General features: G+C 37.8%; 1 protein-coding gene across 1 annotated transcript; it reads right to left on the bottom strand.

The window, feature by feature from the left end:
* Positions 1–2466: 2466 nt before the first annotated feature.
* Positions 2467–4847, bottom strand: LOC128209777 (mRNA decay activator protein ZFP36L2-A-like). Its single transcript, XM_052913979.1, has 2 exons — positions 4714–4847; positions 2467–4451 (listed from the first exon to the last, which is right to left on the bottom strand). The coding sequence occupies exons 1-2, from the start codon at positions 4765–4767 to the stop codon at positions 3291–3293; spliced, it is 1215 nt and encodes a 404-aa protein (XP_052769939.1). The 5' UTR covers positions 4768–4847; the 3' UTR covers positions 2467–3290.
* Positions 4848–21492: the final 16645 nt, after the last annotated feature.

The raw sequence follows: 21492 nt of genomic DNA, 5'->3' as shown, positions 1-21492 counted from the left end.
TTACCTCGCAGTGTTTTGCGGACATAACATTACATACTTTGATAATAAAATTGGTTAAACTAACGGTCTTTGTGAAGTAAGATTGCCATTGTAAACTAAACAAAACGAATCTGTTGGTACAAGAACCAATGTTTATAAAAGGAATTAGTTACTTTTAAAAGAACTACACAGAATGCTGTATGTATAACTAATCAGACTCAATTCGCATAAGCCCGATAGCGGTGCCTTTTTCCTTTAACCAAGGTCATAAATGTGTTTTCTTTGACGGCCTTTAATCTTTAATTGAATAAATTTTACAACTAAACCTGTTCAGTATAATTTGTGTAACTTTTATAACAGTCGTTTCAATACACAACACATCAACGCGATTGCTAATTTCATTCATCGATTTTTCACAGGATGTCGCATTCCAAGACTATGACGTCACGAACAGTCTTCGTCTCGATGACGTCACCAATAGTAGAAAAATCTTGAATGAATGTGCATGTGTGTAGTCAATGGTCTGTTTTGACCTCGTGATTTTTTTTTTTCAAAATACAAGATTATACAATTTAAGCTATTAAACAACACATCTGTTTTATGTGGTCTATATTAATCAGCGACAGATTGATAAACATTCATGAACTTAGTCGTTTAGCCCAAATTAAACTCCCATTTCCTTGTTTTGTGCAAAGGCGCGCCCGCGGTTTATCAGAAAGCCAGGCGAGACAACGCGCTATCAAATATATCGGCGTGAAGCCCACTGGGATTTGGGTTTACGATGGTGTATTCATCCAGTCGCTTATTTCACGTATATATTTAACTATTGGGTTGAATCATAATTAACGTGACTAAATATCTATAATCAATCAATAAATTATTCCCTAGAAGTATTATAGAAATTTTAGTTAAATTCTAATCGATTTCAAGCGTTTTATGAAAAGTACAATTACGTGAATTTATTATTGTGTTTTGCTCTGACATGCATCTGCAGACACGTGCGCCCGCAAACTGCATTTTTAAAGAAATAACTCCGACTAATATGTGACAGGAAATATTAATTACCGTGCTTACATCTCATCTTATATTAAATTATCCCGATATGGTAATATGAATTTCAAAATGTACCGTATACATGTGCACACTTAAACCAGCTGTATGCAAACATCTTTGGCTGTTATCCAACAACCGGCCGAGTTATCGAACAAGCGCTATCAGAGAGGCGAATGACTGTATTACAGCATTAGTCATAATCCTTATACAGTTCATAACAAGTATAAAATGTTCAATACATTGAGCCGATTTTCTGAGACTTCGATATTAAATTCAGCAACATGTTGTTGACAATCATGAAGGGGAATCTGTACAGATCACAATTCTATGCAAATAACTTCTCAGTGACGATCCTTTTCACTCGAACTTGGTAACATATTACGCTATATTGATCTTCAGTACGTATTTTTGTCATGGTTTTACTGTCATTTTCAAGCAAGCCCGAAATTTATCTAACCTGGGCAGGACTTGGGGACTTTGTGTTAATTTTGACCACTGGTTTAACAAATTTCTTTAATTTCCACACATGTAAAAATGTTGTGTAGCATTTTTCCACGTCGGGTACTGTTATACGTTCCGCTACCACCCAGAGCCAGACTTCTATCTCGAGTCTGGCCTTCGACAAGGGTCATCACAAACAGGCAGATAGCAAAAATAATTTCATCAACAGCCAAATTGCCATTCCTGAAAACACGCTCGTCTCGGGCTTTTTATAACTTCGAGCCAAAAACCGCTGATTTGTTGTGTACGAAAAGCGTTACTGGTTTATTTCAACTGAAGAACTTGTGGCATGTTCAGTGAACAGGTTGGAATTTTACGGATTTAGCTGGCTACGAGTATCCAGCATTATCATGATTATGTTTTAAAGATTGATTAATCTGTATCACAAATGATTCGTAGTTCAGTCATTAACCTTACAAATAGATATGAATTATAGAAAACACCGCAGTTTGGCCTTGGAGAGATCCACTCGCAGGAAACTTCACAAAGGTTTTTCTCAACTAAGCGACCTATTTGTTACACGTTTCTTGTACACAAGTCTTTAAATACTCGAACCTTTATGTTACATTGATAATTTTAGTAGTACAATACATTTGCACCACTCTTTCAACTTGTTAGTTTATCATACAGACGTCCGGTCTAGTTGACCGCACGAGATATCGACCGACGATTAAACCCCAAGTAAGCGATAACAAGCTCTCCAGGTAGCATTTGTTGAACCAATAGAAATACGGGCTTTTAAATATTTAAACCCCGTCTCAAGTCAAGAAATGGCTTCAGCCATGAAAACTCCATTATCATGCTTCTTGTGAACTGAAACCACATTTGATATTTTTTCTCCAATTAAGAAGTATTTACGACTCGGAGGTTTCAATTTACAAGAAACTGACAATACCTGTGGATGTGGCGATTGAAACAAAACTCGAAAAACGATTGAAACTTTCAAAATAAGTTTTATTTTTGTCATTTTTTCAAATAATTAGATCACGATCCATATCTGGATACTTTTGCATATAAATAACATGATCGATGAAAGTATTCACAGTGAACAAAAATATGAACAAACATGAAAATTATAATATGTGATCCCAAAACTTTGGATTTTTGCAAAATTTTAAATAATTTAACAATCAATGAGAATAAATTGAACAGTCAACGAACTATGTATGTGCTTACATATGAGCTTGAAATGACGAATAACTTAAATGCATGATAGTTACAATAAATAAGATTTGTTGTAATTAAATTATTAATGAAAGCAGTAAATAGAAAAGTAATTGCAAAATTCAAATATATAACAAGTAACTGAAATGCAATTTAATGAACAGGTGTGAATCGTTAGCACACACGGTACCCGAGAAAACATGTAGGCACTTCATAAAACATACAAATATATAGAAATATATAGCAATTGCCCTGGGAATTGTAATACTAATTTCGTGGAATACAACAATCTTCAATCATTCAGGACTCTTGATTAAAGAGTTTGTCAAAAAGAACTTCGATCTGAAGTTAAAATTCGATTTTCTTAACCAAAACTTAAAACATCTAAAAAAAACTGTAAAACATAAATCTAGTAGGATGATTTCCAATCGTTCTTTAAGACAAATGAATTTAAAAAAAAATCAATAAAATCAAATCGATACTCCTTAACAAATGTCTCATTACCAGATGATAATTGGTCAAATTGTAAAGTAAAACGGGTCTAAAACATACAGTTCAACAGTTCAATAACAGATCACCAATAACACCATTCTCTACTGAGAAATGTGGTTGAACACCGGTAAGCGGAAGTTCTTTCCAACGTCCATTGGTGAGCCACAAGTGGACACATTGTTCGAGCTAAAGTTTGTTCCTGCGCTGCTGGAGCTGGTAACACTCTCGCCGGAGATGGAGTCGGGCGGGGAGGGTGGGGCTGCGGTGAACCCACGGGGCACCCACTCGTCCAAGGCAGAGCCAAGGCTCTTTCCACTAGAGTTCTGATTGTCCAAACTGAGAAAGGCACTGAACTGCTGTGAAAGCAGATCGAAATTGTTCAAAGTGGTCTGAATGTTTAAAGGTGCGAGATCGAGTTGAGCCACTTCTGGCACATAATTGAACACATTCCCATTTGTAGAATTGTCAAAATTGAGCGTATTGTTCAATGGCATATTAAATCCTGTGCTCAACAGGTCTTCTCCAAAGAAGACTGGGCTGAGAGATGGACTCTCGCTGCCCACGCTAGACGGCGGCGAGGACTCCGCAGAAGATCCCAGAGAACCGTTGAAACTCGAGTTGAAGTTGATTGACGTTGGCCTCTGCACGGGGGGTGGGGGCGACTGACTGAGACTGGGAGGAGAGATGTGCTGAAAGTACTGCTGCGTAGCTGGCTGCTGAGTCTGTGACGTCATGCGGTTGTTCTGTTCGTTCATGTTGGAAAGGTCGTCATTATGAACAAAGTTACACCTAGGTCCATATGGGCAGAAACCCTTTGAGTGGAATGTGCGGCACAGTTCTGTTTTGTACTTAGGATGCCTGTTCAACTGCTTCAGTTCGTGCATTCCGTGAGCAAATTGACACTTGTCAGCGTATTTACAATGTCCACTCTCCTCAAATGGCCTACAAAGTTCAGTCTTGTATCTGCTTGAATTTACTGCTTGTTTTTGTTGTTGCTGTTGTTGTTGATTGTTCAAGTTAGTGTTGTTGTTTACAAGCCTATCACAGGGTTCACTGTAAGATCTATCCAACTTCTTGTGTTCACTAAAGCCATTCTGGTTATCCATTATCACAGATGTATTTCCAGGCACTGGAGTGAAATTCCCAACTGAGAAATTCCTATTCCTTATGTTAACTTGTGCATCAAGTGTATTCCTGCGCTCAGCACACTGCTGCTGCTGTTGTTGTTGCTGCAGTTGTTGCTGCTGCTGGCGGAGCATGTTCTGAAAACACAAGACACAAAAGGTTACTTTTAAATTTTTAAAAGTAATATTTTATTCGCCGTGATTTAGAAATATAAATAAGACTATTTTATGATTTAGAAATTCTTAAGAAAAAAGTTTAAACTCGAACGTGTAATCAAAGTATCAACAATTTAAACACATCTTAAACCACGTGCTACTGAGCCGATCAATTATCGTTCGAGTGCTCGCTATGTTGCAGTCTGTTTAAATTTAAAATGAAATACTGAATAATATAACTTACTTGTCTAACGTAATCTCCAATTTCTATGAACGGTGGTGTCGCAAATGCTGACATAGTTGCTTATTTCAAATCAAAATAAAAGCGAATACTGTATTCACTGAATATACGTCCGTACTATTGTGTTGTGTAGACTACTATGCTCTACAACGGCCAATGTCACATTCATATAGAAATCTCGAGGTTGTGGGCGGCGCTTAAAGTTGTTTACCTCGCGTACAGCACTTCGCCGCCTGTCAATCAAACACGAATGCGCGATACTGCGTTCTGATTGGTTAACAGCTCCCGTTCACTTCTGAAACCGTGTTAGTGTGTATGAGAGCGGTGATTGAAAAACATGTAGAATATTTGGCTTTAATAGTAGTTCTTGGACATGTTTTTTATTGAAATTATTGCTTTTATGAAATGTAATAAATGATTTCATGATATTAAAAGCAATAGTACTTAAGATTACATATTTCAGCTGTAATTTAGGACTTAAATTGACAGGAAAACTGACTCGTCGGTTTAATGTGTATTGTAAACATGTAAATATACGTGGGTTTTACTTATTTATCGTTTAAAGTAATTCTGATTTGTATCTATTGTGAAATACAACAGTTTCGATATGACTTAGCTTCATATGACCGCATTTTATCAACTACATTAAACCCATTCCCGCTTTGCTAGATTTTCCCGCCAACATGCAGTGAAGAAAAATAAAGCCGACCACGTGCTCGCTTTCGGGGTCAAACTGCCTCCTGTTTTCGTTTGCAATACACACAGGTCCCTCGCTTGCAGTAAACAACTTGCTATTTCGAAATCGCTTCACATTTGACCGAATTTCATGAGAAATAAGGATTCTGAATGAATAGAACATCCGGTTAATAGTAAAATAGCATTTTTTGAAAAACAGTTAAAAAAAAACGTTATCAAAATTGATGGTGGGATTTCTCATAAAGCCATTTTAATATGGATAGTCTCTTTAACATTTGTTTGTATAGATCTATTAGGCTGGGACACTAAAAACTTCCAAAAGATCTAAATAAAACAACTTTGTAGTAGTTGACATAATTAAACGTTATTAGCATATATACATGCATGATTTGTTGATAAATTGATACATATTGCCCGCAAGTGAAAATAAGCGTTTGACAGATCACCACAATGTCATCTAAATTTGCATACTATTAACTGTGACGTATGTATGAAAACTATGTGAATTTAGAGATGACAATTATTGAATCGTTTAAATTTTCTATATGAAGATTTATTATGTAAATGCTTTTCATAAGATCATGATTTTGTGGCTGGGGCATTTATATTGATGTTGAAAAATCATGGCTCTTATATCATACTCAAATACTATACAAATTCAGATGAAGATAGAAGTCATTGTGGTCTCATGGTCTAACCAAGTCTAGCAAATTTCCAGGGAAGTGCTAACTTATTAAGTATGCACGATACAAATGAATTTACACGCCTTTATTTAATCATTGTTTAAATGGAAATAGATTTGCTAACAATTAGCCAGAAATCTAATGAAGTTTCCTTTTATTCAAGGACCATGTGGTCTTTTTCAGAATAAATAACAGCGACAAGTGTTAACATAAATGATGGTATTTACCAGTTGGATTGTCATGTAAATTTGTTATCAGAACGGGGGGGCATGGGAAAAGGTCATTACATTCAAAGCTTTCTGCCAGATTGTCCAAGGGAAACAACCCCTATTGATAAACACAGCGTGGCCAAAGGTTAAGACCGCAAGAGTTGTCTTTAAAATAATGAATATGTAATTTCGATAAAAGTGATTTTTATATGCAAACTATATAAATTATAAATGCGATTAAATATATGTAATTGAAAGCAGGGAATAAACTATGTTGTTTAACTTTCTTTTGTGTTTTTTTTTAGAAATTTTAATATTAGAGTTCTACGTACAGACAGTAAGAAGGGAATTTCGTTTGAAAAACAAACAAACAGTAATTACAATGCGATTTTACAGCATTTGCTAATTTAAAAAATTGTTAAAATATTAATTATTTTTTACGTATGATCTGATCCATATTACTTATGATATATGAATATTGTGTATAGAAATATGTGTAGAAAATCGCTTGAAGTTTTAATGAATCATTACTATAGGGGGACAAACTCGCACAAAAGTCCATATTTGGTCATTTACGAAAAATGGCAGTTGTCTTTCTTGATGTATAGTATCGGTTTAATATTAACATAATTTCACGGACGTCAAGTGCCTGGGTGTCACGACTGTCACATAAGGAGTCAGCCCACATGCAACGGTTAGTGGCAGGAAATTACGGCCATATCTTCCATATTGCTGACCAGTCTCACACCGCGATAATCTCGCTGGATTATAGATTCTGAGACGATAAGAAATGATATCGCCCGCGTAATCTTGGGTTGATAGAGGACTAATCTTTTGCCATGAATTGTAGATAAAAACACCATAGTACTTCGATTTTGACATTTATCCCTGTTGTTTAAACATAATCAGCTTCCCGCATAGCATGTAAGCAATGCATTAATGAAACAAACAAAACGGCCATTTTATCTTAATTTTTACCTAATAGAATAAACATTAAGACTTCTTTCAACGGTCAATTATGTAAACAACAACTTAATGTAGCTAGACGCTGCAGATTGATTTTAACGACGATATATGTTTATTTTTGTTGTAGTTGTTGTTATTGCTTGAAAATTGTCTCCAGTAGACATTTACTCGCAATTACCTTAGACACGAGCTGAGATGTCAAGAAAGGTGACACTTCAATATATGGACAGATGTTTCGAACTTTGACACACAAATTGCACGCCAAATATTACATGCTTGTTGACATTTTGTAATGTAATAAATTATTTAAAATATTTTAAATTCATTTATACGACTTTTTGTTTTAAGATGAGCATTTCTTAAACTATTTGATTAATTTTAATTGTAGAAGTCATGTTTTTTATTATCAATAAATTTTCTAATTTATAGTATTATGTTGTCACCATGTCGGCAACTTTGTATTGAACTTAAAAAATCACTTAAAAGATTTATGATTTAATGGATATTGTTATCTATCATTTTCATAAATTAATACAACAATTATTAGATGATAGTCTTTCTTATAGAAGTAACAAGAAACATGCCAATTTTCCCACCCAACGCCGTTATCTTTCACATCTATATCAGCCGAAATAATTGCCGAAACACATCAAAGGCCAACTGCATATTTGATTTCGTGATACCATTAACAAATATGCAGCCAAGACAATTATTAAATAAACATGCGTGAAAAGGCAATATTTTGTAAAAACAACACTTTTATAGGTTTTCGATGTATCTTTACTGGTGTTGGTGATACTGTTAATTGTTGTTAACAAATAATCGATATATTGCCATCGCAAGCGCTCGGCTAAGTCTTTGAACCATTGTGAATTGTTTCAAATGCATTTGTCACTTTTTCTACAACACCAATATATTTTGTTTAGACAGCATCACACATTTATTGAAATATTGCGAAGGTAATATTTCGGACCTTTTTATTGCATTAACGCGTCTAGTAGGCGGTAGTCCTGTGTAGTAAGAATTCATGGGAATAGTTCCAAGCAAGTTTTCCTATGCATTTGTACAAGTCGTGTACATGGAAATTTTACAAGAATTTTCTCATATGAAACTACAGCTAGCTATTTATATATAATTCTATGTGCATGGATCATTTTGTTTTGTTATGATTTCTCGAAATGTTAAATATTAATAATATCCACCTATATAATATCATAATGTTCTTTTGAAGTTCATGTATATCATATAACCAATGCGTGTATAATACTATATTATCTGTATATATTTTAATCTCTTCACATCTGGAGGAATAAAAATTATCTATCTACCATGGAATATTTTTTCCTTGTTTTTCTTTCTACGATATCAATGTCTTACTTCATTCTTATTGACGTGACTTCGATTTATTATTGTGAACGTTGATTTTCATTTGTTCCGTTTAGTTCGACATTTTTCTTGTCACCTTTTTCCAATTTGATTTTTTATATCTATATTTATTTATCGTTATTGAAGGCAATCAGATCGGTAGTTACGTTCTAAATGTCCAATCAGTAGCTGTATTGCTCAATTAAAAACTTTTGTTTATTGAATGTAAATCTCTAAAATGACTACGTGTAAACTGTGAAGCGGACCCATCAGACGCGCGTGCTGTTTGCCCACAACGTGCCATCAACATGGCGGTAAGATCGCAGGCCACGAAGATTTAACAAATATTGATGGACAAAGGGCCGAAATTACCCAATCAGCGGGCATTTTTTTCGCTTGTACTCAAAATTAATTTTAGAAACCCAACAAAATGTGGCTTTAGAAGGTATCCTTTTGATGGGGAAGATCGAAAGGGTTCGCAACGTTTAGAAATTAAGGTGCAATTTAAAAATGCAAACATATTTTTCATAAATTTTCTAGAAATATCGTAATGAAATAAGACCAGAACCATAAACATCCTGTATTAATTAACAGAATATCATTACCGTTAAATTCCGGTACAATACATGTTAAAGACCGCTAAATAGCCGATGTTTCATGAATAACGTTACTTTTGTTCTTCAAAGAGATACTGGAAATTGATAAGTTGGTGTTACTATAGATCGAAACAATTAAGAAATGATGTTCGATATATTACACGCTGTTCAATAATATATCACCGAGCTGAACCATTCATTAACAATTAATTAACGCTCTCGCCCCATCCGTTAATGAGGTTTTCATATTTTTCAAAAGAAGCCGTCCCGTTATGCGCTGTTAGGGGGCGGTTTCCGCCGTGTGAAGTTATCGGGGGGAATATGCGGCACCGGCCATTCGGAGACAAAGAGACGGTTCCAGATTGACCAATATACCGGACTCAGTAGCCAGCCATTCATGTAATACAAGCGGTGCCTTTGATCTACTGCTGCTAACTGGACATTGATTGATTTCCACGATTGAGGTACCGGAACTATGGTCATTATAGCACAGGTGTGTGTATTAGAGGAATCAAGTGTTCATATTGTCATGAAAACAGCAAAAACAACGAGGTTCTTAAGCATCACATGCATGCTAGATTATTAACTGTCATTCCAATGATTGCGTCAGTAGATGAATATATGAGATGCCCGCGTTGACTCCAAGGGAAATCTTTCATTGTCAAACATTGCATGCCATTTTGTCATATTTCTGGTGAGTAGAATGCACGCCTAGAAAATAATACCTGGGAAACCGAAAAACGCGCCAAAACAACAAAATCTTGGTTAACGAACAACAGGTTATTGCACATGTGACATAAGTTATTTGCCAGCGTTGTTTATCGCAATGTTTATCTGGAATAGTGACAATAAGAACTCGTTTATTGTCGTCTGTATATCCGCTCGAGCTGAGTCCCGCGGGATTCCCGAGCTAGCGCGAGTTCCCACGCGCGGTGTATGAGTAACGAAGACCTGATGTAACCGGAGCGTGGGGTAATACAGCGGCTACTGGAAACGTCTCCTGGGTTCAAGGACCCATGCTAGCATTTCAGCTCTCATCGCTGAAAATTTCCCTGGGATTCTATAAGTATCAAGTGGTACAAAAGAGGATACATATTTACACTAAAACAAAAGCACATTTGCCCGTAGTACATTCAGCAACGTCGTACGTTCTATACGGCGGGATGACGTTAATGTTACAAGTTATCAGCTGGACACTCGGAAACTGCTTTAAGCTGCACTCCCAACAGATTGACAGTTTAGATGTTATATAAAAAGAATGTCTCGCAATCAATTGTTTGGAAAACTGCCGAAAATTTCATTATTTTTTTTCAAAGTATAAGAAACGCTTTCAGCCAATAAACATCAATATTCGAACGTAAATACGATCAACTGCGATCTGATCTTTTGTCGAAAGTCTTATCTTACTGGCTTCCACACATTTTTGCAAAAAATGGGTCATTCCAAGACATAAAAATATTGTCAAAACGGTAAATCTGTGAGAGTGCATCGCTAAGGTCGGAGGTCAAGGTTTATCAGTCAAAATTTAAGTTTGTTATACATGTGTATGTATTGATTTTGAATAAGAGTGTCACTTTAAGTGTACAGCATTAGTATTAGATCAAAGTTCAAAGTTTATTGTTCAACCTGCACATATTTTACGACGTATATAACAAATACACAAATGAAGATATTGAGCACAGATTTACATAGAAAAGCATTCTGTGCAGTTGTGTCCAACATTGGAGACAGCTTTTTTTTATCGCCCTACATAGCGGCCATTCTCCTGAAACTAATAAAGATGTTGTGTTACACATTCTTATTGTACGAAAGATGTAAAAACAGGATTATTTTTTTAGCTCTTGCATTGTGCTCCATGGAGACCATTCTCTTGAAAATGATGTTCCATTAAACATGATTGTACATGTAAAAACAATATTATTTTTCTTGGCCCTTGCAGGGGAAAAACAAAAGTAGCAGAAGGGGCCCTATCTGACGATCATTTTTCACCACTGGCGTGTATATTCTCACGGTCTGCAGATTCCTGGTTTACGCAACTATTTACTATACCGGCAGCAGACTTTCAGAACAAATGGCGGGAAATTTTTACTCATGCGTCTCCCACCTTTATCCCGAGCAGCCGACAGAAAATCGTCTGATAAATAGAACATCTGTAAAGCACATTGCTGCTTACTCAGTTACATACATTAACATGTTTAAGGGGTTTCTTAATCATTTTGCTTTTAAAAATCTACAATTTTATGAGAATTTGTGGTCACCAGCGCCATATTGCAGACAAGTTCACACGCCCCACGTGCCCGGAATGTCGTCTGGTGCCATGCTTACCAATCGTAAATATGGACTATAAAATGATTAAAAGATTTCAATCAATCCGTAATAAAACTGCCTTAGAAATTAACGATTGTCTCTGCACCAAATTAATAACCAATAGAGAACGTGTCAGGATATCGCCATGGTAACCAAGAAAGTAAAGCACTTCTGACGCGTGTCATAAGAAGAACACACACGCATATATAATTTATTGAAGTTGTGTCAGAATGGCATAATTCACGTTAAATATTCCTGACATGTAAATAAAACGTTAAATACAAATATACGAATATTCATGTCAGCCACGTGTATAATTATCAGTGGACATCCGCTGTTACACCAATTGGATATAAGTATTCGTGTCTATTATTTTTCAATAAGTGACGAAACCAGACTCGGCGTCCATTAATTTGGCTAGTTCTGAATTAACTAATATTGTTTAACTTGCAATACTATTGATATTGAAGATGAATTTCATTTTATTTGTATAAGTCCATGTTATTCTGATGTTAGCATAAATATGTAAAAAGTTGTAACATCATGCAACCGTGTATGTAGAAATTTCTACAATTAATGAAATCAATTGATAGAAACGAATTAATTAAAGTAGCATTTTATATTAAAGGAGGTTTTGTTATTAGAAATAATTTATTAAATGTTGAAAGATAAATGTTTAGTTCATCCACCATTTTTTGTTATAATAATTATGTTGTTTTATGTGAAACTTCCGTATGACTTATTATAACAGCATATATAAATATATATTTACCATTACATATAGTATATACACGTTGACATGATATATGAAAAAATGTATGTATATAATATGTAGACGATGTGCATAGTACAAGTCTGAATAAAATATATGTTCTGTTTACAGAAAATGAACAAGATATCTTATTTCCCAGTTTTAAATAAGATACAATGACAACATTTTAAGACGATTAAGAACACCCTTGGACGACCATGACCTTTGCCAAGTACTGCTTGACACGCACATTTTAAAGCTGTCACCGAAAAGCGCTAGATATTTTTTTACGATCTATTTCAAAATAAAAATGCCCCCATGTCGAGATGCGATATGTTTTGAGATGGACACATCATCTCTGAAATCTAATGGAAGCGATGTTTATCGCTGGCTATCGTGCTGTGGAACTAATTTAAGCCAGAAATTAACATGAAAAGCATACATTTGACCTCAACAGACGCATAAATATATCACATTAAAATTGTTAAATTTGACAAGGGTCAACAAAACATTCTATCATCTCACTCAGCGTCCTCTACATTGAAAGCAGTTACTTTTTTCCGGTAGGTCAGTTTTAATTCGTTCCGACACGGAATGTAATGGCCGGTAGGCCATTTTGCCCGGGAGAATTACGGGGTCACACCGACCCCTAGACCGACTATTAATGTCAAACCCCGTTATCTTATACCAAGCCCCTTTTACAGATGCCGCGGCCTTGAAAACCGGAAAACCCATCAAGGGTATCTACCCTATCTGACTGAAAAGGTTGATTTGATAATAAAATACGCGTTGATTAAAGGGTTGATCGCATAAAACGTGATACTGCGCATTTATGAATGTCTTTGATTTGAGATTGCGCGATTGCGTCCGATTTATTACCGAAATTAATATAATATGCCATACTTATATGTCGGGGGATTCCAAAAATCGTGGGTGGTTCCATACATGGGAACCGGCTCCTAAATTAATCCCTACGTAATATGAAGACAGGGGTCGGAATGTACGCCATAGCACGTGCTCACAACGGGACCGCACAGTAACGTAACACGAGCACAAGGAAGGGAATGGAAACACTGCGGACCCCACCGGGCAGTGAATTGGGGAATAAACAATCAAATTCCGCACACTTGTAGCCAATTATACAAACACTGAAATTTATAGGACTGAAAAGTGACCACAGCTAATGCTTTCTCTAATTGGGCTTTTTACGAAGTGAATAATTCATTTCTCTTCCTTTGAACTTTCGCACCAAAACTTATTAATATTCTCACATTCCATGTTCTAGAATGTTCTGGGCCTTAAAATAACACACATACCGTTGCATGCTCGCCTGGCCATTATAATTTACGGCCAGAAGCACCCCAGGAAAACATGCTCCGAAATATTCCCATGTACTGTTTCTATGAACTCAAGCTGTGTATCAATTCGGAATAGTTTACAAACCATTAAAGAATGGGGGTCATATTTCTTCACTATGGAATCATAATAAGCATTTGTTTATCAAGAAATAACATGGGAGCCATAGGTTCCCACGCTGTTCAGAAAAGAAACGCGCAGTGACATGCGGAATAAATTATCATCTGCTGTAAAGAAAAAAAGGCGGGGCATGCTATACTGATGCATCATTGTCGGCTGCTGCATTTTGCATGCGATGTCACGCGAGCATTTGGAAGCATTTATAAAATATATGTAAACAGGAAATGTGATTGTGTACTGGCTGACGGGCCTCGTGTCAACGTGCCACTAGGGAAGTCCGTGTGATTTTGTCCCAAAAGCGCATTGCTAACGTCAATGGCACCGGATGTGAGTCGACATTTAAGTCAATTAGAAGACGGACGGACGGACGAACAGACGGACGGACAGACGGACTTGCGAGTGGGACACAATGGAAAGTGCTGAAATCATATCGGTTGGCGCCAACGTCGTCATTTTCTAGATGGAAAGTTTGTATGAATGAAAGGTCATTTGTTTTTACATTTTCAACATCCCTCTGATCGTTCTTTCTTAACTGACCAACTGTTTAAATAAGTACAGCAGAACACAAGAAAATGATAGATGCATGCATAATGCATATATTACAAATTGTTCTCAAATACCTTCATAATTATTCCACAGAATGGTTATTTATTGCGACAGATGTAGAAGTCGTTCAGACGAGCATGAGAACATGCCGAATTGCGCGCAATTACAGCCCAGAAGTGCAGCAGCATGTTCATAATATGTACCGAACGATAAATTACTGTTATATTCGTCTATGAATCACATTTAACGATTCATTGTTCACTTTTTAATAACTAAAATATGTATATATTTCTTGAAACATGACAAAAAGGTGACAAAGGAATTAAACACATTTTAAGTAATGGCTGATATGCAATCTGGCTTATTTCAACGTTGTTTTTCTCTGTGCATAATAATACATCATATAAGTAGGGAAAACCCCAACGTATCTAGCGGGGGATGCTCCCTTAAAGCTGCTCTCTCACAGAATGATTGTTGACAACTTAAAAACAATTGTGTCGGAATTTTTGCGTAAACGTCTGGAAACCATTGTTATGATACTGCTGACAAAAGTGCAGATCGCAGCTAACATATTTACGTTTGAAAAATTGATGTGTTTAAGGCTAAATGCGTAACTAACTTTTTAAGAAAAATGAAATTTTCGGCTGTTTACCGAACAATTTAGATTTGTTCTATTGTGAGTTATCTTATATGACTGAATTGAAGGAACTTGTGCCAAAATGAACTGATTCTGAGAAAATAAAAAAGTCCCAAACTGTCAATTTGTGAGAGTGCAGCTTTAAAGTTTTCCAAGAAAACTTTTCATTTCAAAATATGGTGGAAGGAATATGCGTAAATTAAACAGGAATGCACCATATTATACTGACATTAACACAATTCCCAAATCCCTCGTTGAAGCCTACTGCTATCGGAACTTAATGAAGGAATTGCATGCCATAAATTACCCCTCAAAAACGCCACCTTTGGAACCGCCCCTGAAAACACTGCCAAAATGTTGGTTTGACAACACCGGCGACACAAGTACATGTATACATATTCTTTGTGCGATGATTGGCCGTGTAATATATGCATGGTAATAACCTTCGAAAATGGCAAAAAGCTGAATGTCATATGAGTTTTTTTTGTCCGTCATTGCAATTACAAGTGTGTTTTTTTATCCGTCTCCTGGTGGGACAATGTCTCTTATACGTCACATCCTATGGTGCGCCAGTCTCCTGGCGGGACAATGTCTCTTATACGTCCCATCCTATGGTGCGCCAGTCTCCTGGCGGGACAATGTCTCTTAAACGTCCCATCCTATGGTGCGCCAGTCTCCTGGCGGGACAATGTCTCTTATACGTCCCATCCTATGGTGCGCCAGTCTCCTGGCGGGACAATGTCTCTTATACGTCCCATCCTATGGTGCGCCAGTCTCCTGGCGGGACAATGTCTCTTATACGTCCCATCCTATGGTGCGCCAGTCTCCTGGCGGGACAATGTCTCTTATACGTCCCATCCTATGGTGCGCCAGTCTCCTGGCGGGACAATGTCTCTTATACGTCACATCCTATGGTGCGCCAGTCTCCTGGCGGGACAATGTCTCTTATACGTCCCATCCTATGGTGCGCCAGTCTCCTGGCGGGACAATGTCTCTTATACGTCCCATCCTATGGTGCGCCAGTCTCCTGGCGGGACAATGTCTCTTATACGTCCCATCCTATGGTGTGCCAGTCTCCTGGCGGGACAATGTCTCTTATACGTCCCATCCTATGGTGTGCCAGTCTCCTGCCAGTCTCCGTGCGGGACAATGTCTCTGATACGTCACATCCTATGGTGTGCCAGTCTCCTGGCGGGACAATGTCTCTTATACGTCACATCCTATGGTGTGCCAGTCTCCTGGCGGGACAATGTCTCTTATACGTCACATCCTACGGTACGGTACGTCTATAATTTATGGATGCAACCATCAATTACGAGTACGCCGTACATGCATTTATGGTACACAATTCCGTCCGTTTCTGCTACCTGTACGAAGTTGCAAACGACAATTTAAGAATGTTTACAGTGGCTGAACAACTTCTGCATCTGCTCATTCCATAAAGCTGAAATTGTACACCGTAGATTTACGCTTTGGTCACGTGAACAGCTACCGGTAATATTCGTCCTAGGCGCTGACACCAGTATACTTGATTGTCACAAAGACTACTGACCAATATACGAGGACGTCACACAGTGTGACGTCACGTTTAAATATAACTGCAAATGCAACACGCCCTGACGTATTGACTATTTGACGAGGACGTCACACAGGGCGTAACGTCAAATGCTAATTCAAATGAAACAACTCGTGAAGTATTTACCATGATATGAGGACGTCCCACAGGACGTCACGTAATAGGTCAATGCAAAACCATGTGACGTCTGTTTAGAGGTATCGCTGACGTCAACGTCCTTACTATTCATCCATTGACCTTAGATATGCCGTGCTTCATTGGAAACGTTTTCTCTTGAGTTTCTACAGGCACGAATCTTGTTTCTCATCATGTTTGTAAACAGACGGCGGTGGGACTTTTTATCTCTTCATCCAAACGAGATTTCATTATTCCGTTTGCTTATCTTTTCCCAGAGAAGAAAGAGAATCGACTCACGAACCGTTCTGTTGATATTAACAGGGCGGGTTATTTTACTTTTAAAAATTACATAATTAATGTTCAGTCGTAAAGCACCCGCAGAATTTTAACTATGTAGAATTATTACCATTGACGTGACACTAATAATGTACCGTTTGCTAGGAAACGCGATATTTTCCCACACTTCTGCTAATCCCGTTGCGCGTGCGGGGTTCTTCTGGCAGACGACAGGAACGCGTGGTTCGTCTGCGCCGCAACAGATCCCTAGATATTTAAAACTGTACTTTAAATAAGATTTGAAACAATATGCTGTATCTATGTGAAATTCTTGCCAAACAATGACATAACATAGCCCCCCTCCTTCTCGTCCTCCTCCTCACCACCACCACAACAAACACCATCACCACCACCACCACCACCACCACCACCACCACCACCACCATCATCATCATCATCATCATCATCATCATCATCATCATAATCATCATCATCATCATCATCATCATCATCATCATCATCATCATCATCATCATCATCATCATCACCACCACCACCACCATAACCACCAACAACAACAACAATAACATCAACAACAACACCAGCAGACGAAGCAGCATCAACAGCAGCAGCACCATTAGCAGCAGAATCAACTGCATCATCGTCGTCGTCGTCATCATCATCATCATCATCATCATATAACTTTATGTATTTATTCGAACTTTCATTTCTTGATTTACTACTTTTCACATGTAACCAGCTACGTCGGCAGAATCCATTTGCAATCTTTTCTCAATAAAACAATTAAGATAAGATTTATCTCCGATATTATTAATATGATTTCTTATCATGAATTATATAGCGGTGAAATGTAGAAACTGTACTGAGGGCTTTCTCCTGTCGTGTGGATGTGTGGACGGACAGGTTTATTTCAGTATCACGCGCTTCTTATGTATTTTTTTCCTGAGAAATATGCGATTAACTATCTTGTGTTATTATATCTTAAGATAATAGCATGTAAACACATATATCTATACTTGACTAACCTTGTGAGGCACTGAGAGTTGTTTGGCATCATAAAGATATTGTTATGATATTGGGTCAATGACGTCACATCCTTGACACTCAAGGTCGAGTTTTAGTGAATGCATTTTGTGGCATTGCAAAAAGGACAATACACTTTCCGTTAATTTTAAAAGCCTAACCAATCGCTGTTCTTTTTTTACAAGACAAAAAACTTACACCCATGTTAAGTACACTAATTGAATATACTTAGTTCAGTTGCAAGACAGAAAAACAAGAGATTAACAGATGCTGCGATATTGGCGCGTCTTATAGAAACATTTTCCGTTTTAAATTGAGAGTTAATACTTTAGTACCTAGTTTTGTTTATTAATATCGTTATTGATAACCAATAAAATTGAACTCATGCAGACCCTGTAATTGATTTTGACATATCTATTGAAGCATCTATTCGTAAAACATGCTTGAGAGGTAAATGCTATGCCTCTGTCATACAGGGTACGTAAAACCATATTTTAAGTTGTTAACGTTAAGGTTGATCATGCTTACGGGAACGGAGTATGTATCATAATGATTTCGCCCGCATTCCGTACGTTGCACTATTTTTAGCAGGGCTCTTGATTGGATGAGATTGGCCATTTTGGATTGTCCGGGCTTCTGATTGGTTCTGGCGTAAACGATAGCCATGACGTCATCGCCAAGTATCACGGCGCGGGAAAGTATAAAAACAAGAGCGCACAGCAGACGCCTGTGGCGGATCCGTGGTCATCTGGTAACACACTTGACTGTCAATCCAGGGATCGCACTGGGTTCGATTCCCAGCCGCACAAAAAATACTAATAGTCTTCCGGGAGTGACGTTAAATGGGGGTCCCGTGTGACAGTGCTATACCCTGGTTCACGTTTAAGAACCTGGTTAGCTCTAACCAGAGTTACATTCTGCCTGTGCACTTTACTCCAAAACATAGAATGATTAATAATCTTATCGGAGCACTCGCTGAATGGGCCTTCCCAGAGTGCGAGTATAAATAAGCTTACACACACACACACACACAGAAGCTAGTTTTTTTTAAACTGTTCGGCTATATTTGAATCTTTAAAAACATAACATTAAATCTTTTTGTATAAATCTAACAAGAAAGAGCGCCATCCTGCATCAATGTAAATATTGTATTTTATCATTCTAGATTAAAAAAGAACGTTATCATTTAAAGAACACATTTAAGAACTTTGGAGAACATTAACAAATATAATCTTTCAGCTAAGGACCATTAGAATCATCACAGTATCCTATTTGTTTGAAAGGCTTGTGTTTTAATTTATGAGTAAACATATTTTTTTTACACATGTCACGATCGCTTTCACGAATCTAGTCAATTTAAATGTCTACTGGAGCAGCTGCTGTCCTTCACGCGCGAAATAAGGTATCCAACAAAACGTCGACGTTCGGGTTCACGTTACAATATAACTCGTAAAATTGGCCTGAAAAGTAGACAAGACATCATGATAAAATCATTAGTAAATACGTTCAAAGCTTCCGGCATAGTATAAAGATACGGTTTTTCAAATCAAGCCTTTCCCGAAAAATGTGTAGTTGACGACGTCGGGAATGCCTTCCGTCGGCCATATTTACGAACTTGGAACAGTCTTACGAAAAAGAAATACCACCTTATTCTATGCACATACTAACGTTTATAGGTAGGAATTATAAACGCTGTTACGGAAAAAAACTTGCGTGCCGCAAAACCTTACGAAAATCTTCGAATTACGCATACGTCAGTCCGTCAGTCAAACGGTTCTCTGGGTGACATCTTAGTCAAGGGTGACGTACTATGACAATCAATAGTTATTAATTCAATACATGTATTTCAATTTTATGTTTTAAGTCAAAACGTTTTTTAAAACCTTTTTTTCTTCATGGTAGTTTTTTCGCACCTTTCATTGAAATGGCCATGCGCGCTAAAGCATTGTTATGTTAATTGTTTTTTTTTATTTATAGAACATTTATTTATAAAGCATATTTTTGATACGTAGATTGATTATTTAACCGGAAGACAGGCAACTATTAATAGTTCCATAAAATATGGCACTTAACACAGTTTTAATCAATTCTTATTTGAGAATTAAAACTTTATGGGCTTAATGATTATTGCTGTATATACTATTCAATTTCTTATTTGCATGGAAAATGGTATAGAAAACTGGCATTTAAACACCTCAATTTAGGATGTTGGCAAACAATATTCCAGGTTTTCAAACCATGGGTGATTTTTTAACGAGAACTGGCGGTGCCATTTCTCGTGTCTGGCTCTCAGAGCCAACGCTCGCACGTGTGGTCGTGCATGGTACGAGATCTGTCTTCTTTCCTGTCTTTCCGTTTCGCTCTATGATTGCCATGCATGCTCCGAACTACGTTTCTGTAACGCTATCCATTGCACCTTCTTCGATATCCCCCGTTTCCACGTTCTGCCCCTTTCGTATCTCTTTTTATTCTCTACCAATCTTTCCTCTGCCTTTACACTCTCCCCTTCACTATATTCCCTCTCAAAGCATTATCCTCCACCCACACCTTTATTTGCCTCTTACCTCTTTATCCCCTCCCCTCTCCATTCCCCACGCTCCCTCCAAATTCTTTTTCACCCTCCACACTCCATATTCTTCTCCACCCCTCCAAAATAGTATCCACCCTTTCTCACCCTCCCTCTCTATTATTCACCATCCCTCTCTATTCTCCCCCCCCCCCTCTGTCTCTCCCTCTCTCTATTTTTCTCCCCTCCTCCTCTTTCTCCCTCTCTATTCTTTCCTCCCTCTCTATTCTTTTCACCCTTTCTCTTTTCTTCTCTCCCCTCCCTCTCTATTCTTTACTCACTGTCTTTACTTTTCTCCCCTACCTCTCTACTTTCTCCCCCCTCTCTCTCTATTCTTCTCCCCTCCTCCTCTTTCTCCCTCTTTATTCTCCCCTCCCTCTCTATACTTCCCTCTCTCTCTATTCATCTCCCCCTCCCTCTCTATATTCCCTCCCCCTCTCTCTATCTCTCTCTCTCTCTCTCTCTCTCTCTCTCTCTCTCTCTCTCTCTCTCTCTCTCTCTTCTCCCACCCCCTTTTTTCTCTGTATTCTTTCCTCCCTCTCAATTCTCCCCCCTTTCTTATTCTGCACTCCTTTTCCCCTCCTCTATTCTTCCCTCTCTCTATTCCTTTCTCCCTCTGAATTCTGCCCTCCCTCTCCCTCCCATCTCCCCTCACTTCTTCTCTTCCCCCTCTCTATTCTTCTCTCCTCCCTCTCTATTTCTCTTTTCTTCTCGCCCCTCCCTCTCTATTATTCCCTCCCTCTAGTCTTTCCTCCTTCTCAATTCTTCTCTCCCCTCTCAATTCTTCTCCCCCTCCCTCTGTATTCTTTCCTCTCTCTCAATTCTTCCCCCCTCTCTATTCTGCTCTCCCTTTTTTCCTCCAATATTCTTCCCTCTCTCTCTTCTTTTCTCCCTCTGAATTCTGCCCTCCCTCGCCTTCCCTATATCCCCCCCTCACGTCTTCTCTTCCCCCTCTATTCTCCTCTCCCTCC

This window comes from Mya arenaria, chromosome 11 (genome assembly GCF_026914265.1).
Source record: "Mya arenaria isolate MELC-2E11 chromosome 11, ASM2691426v1".
Lineage (NCBI taxonomy): Eukaryota > Metazoa > Mollusca > Bivalvia > Myida > Myidae > Mya > Mya arenaria.
This window is presented reverse-complemented; position numbering and strand designations above follow the sequence as displayed.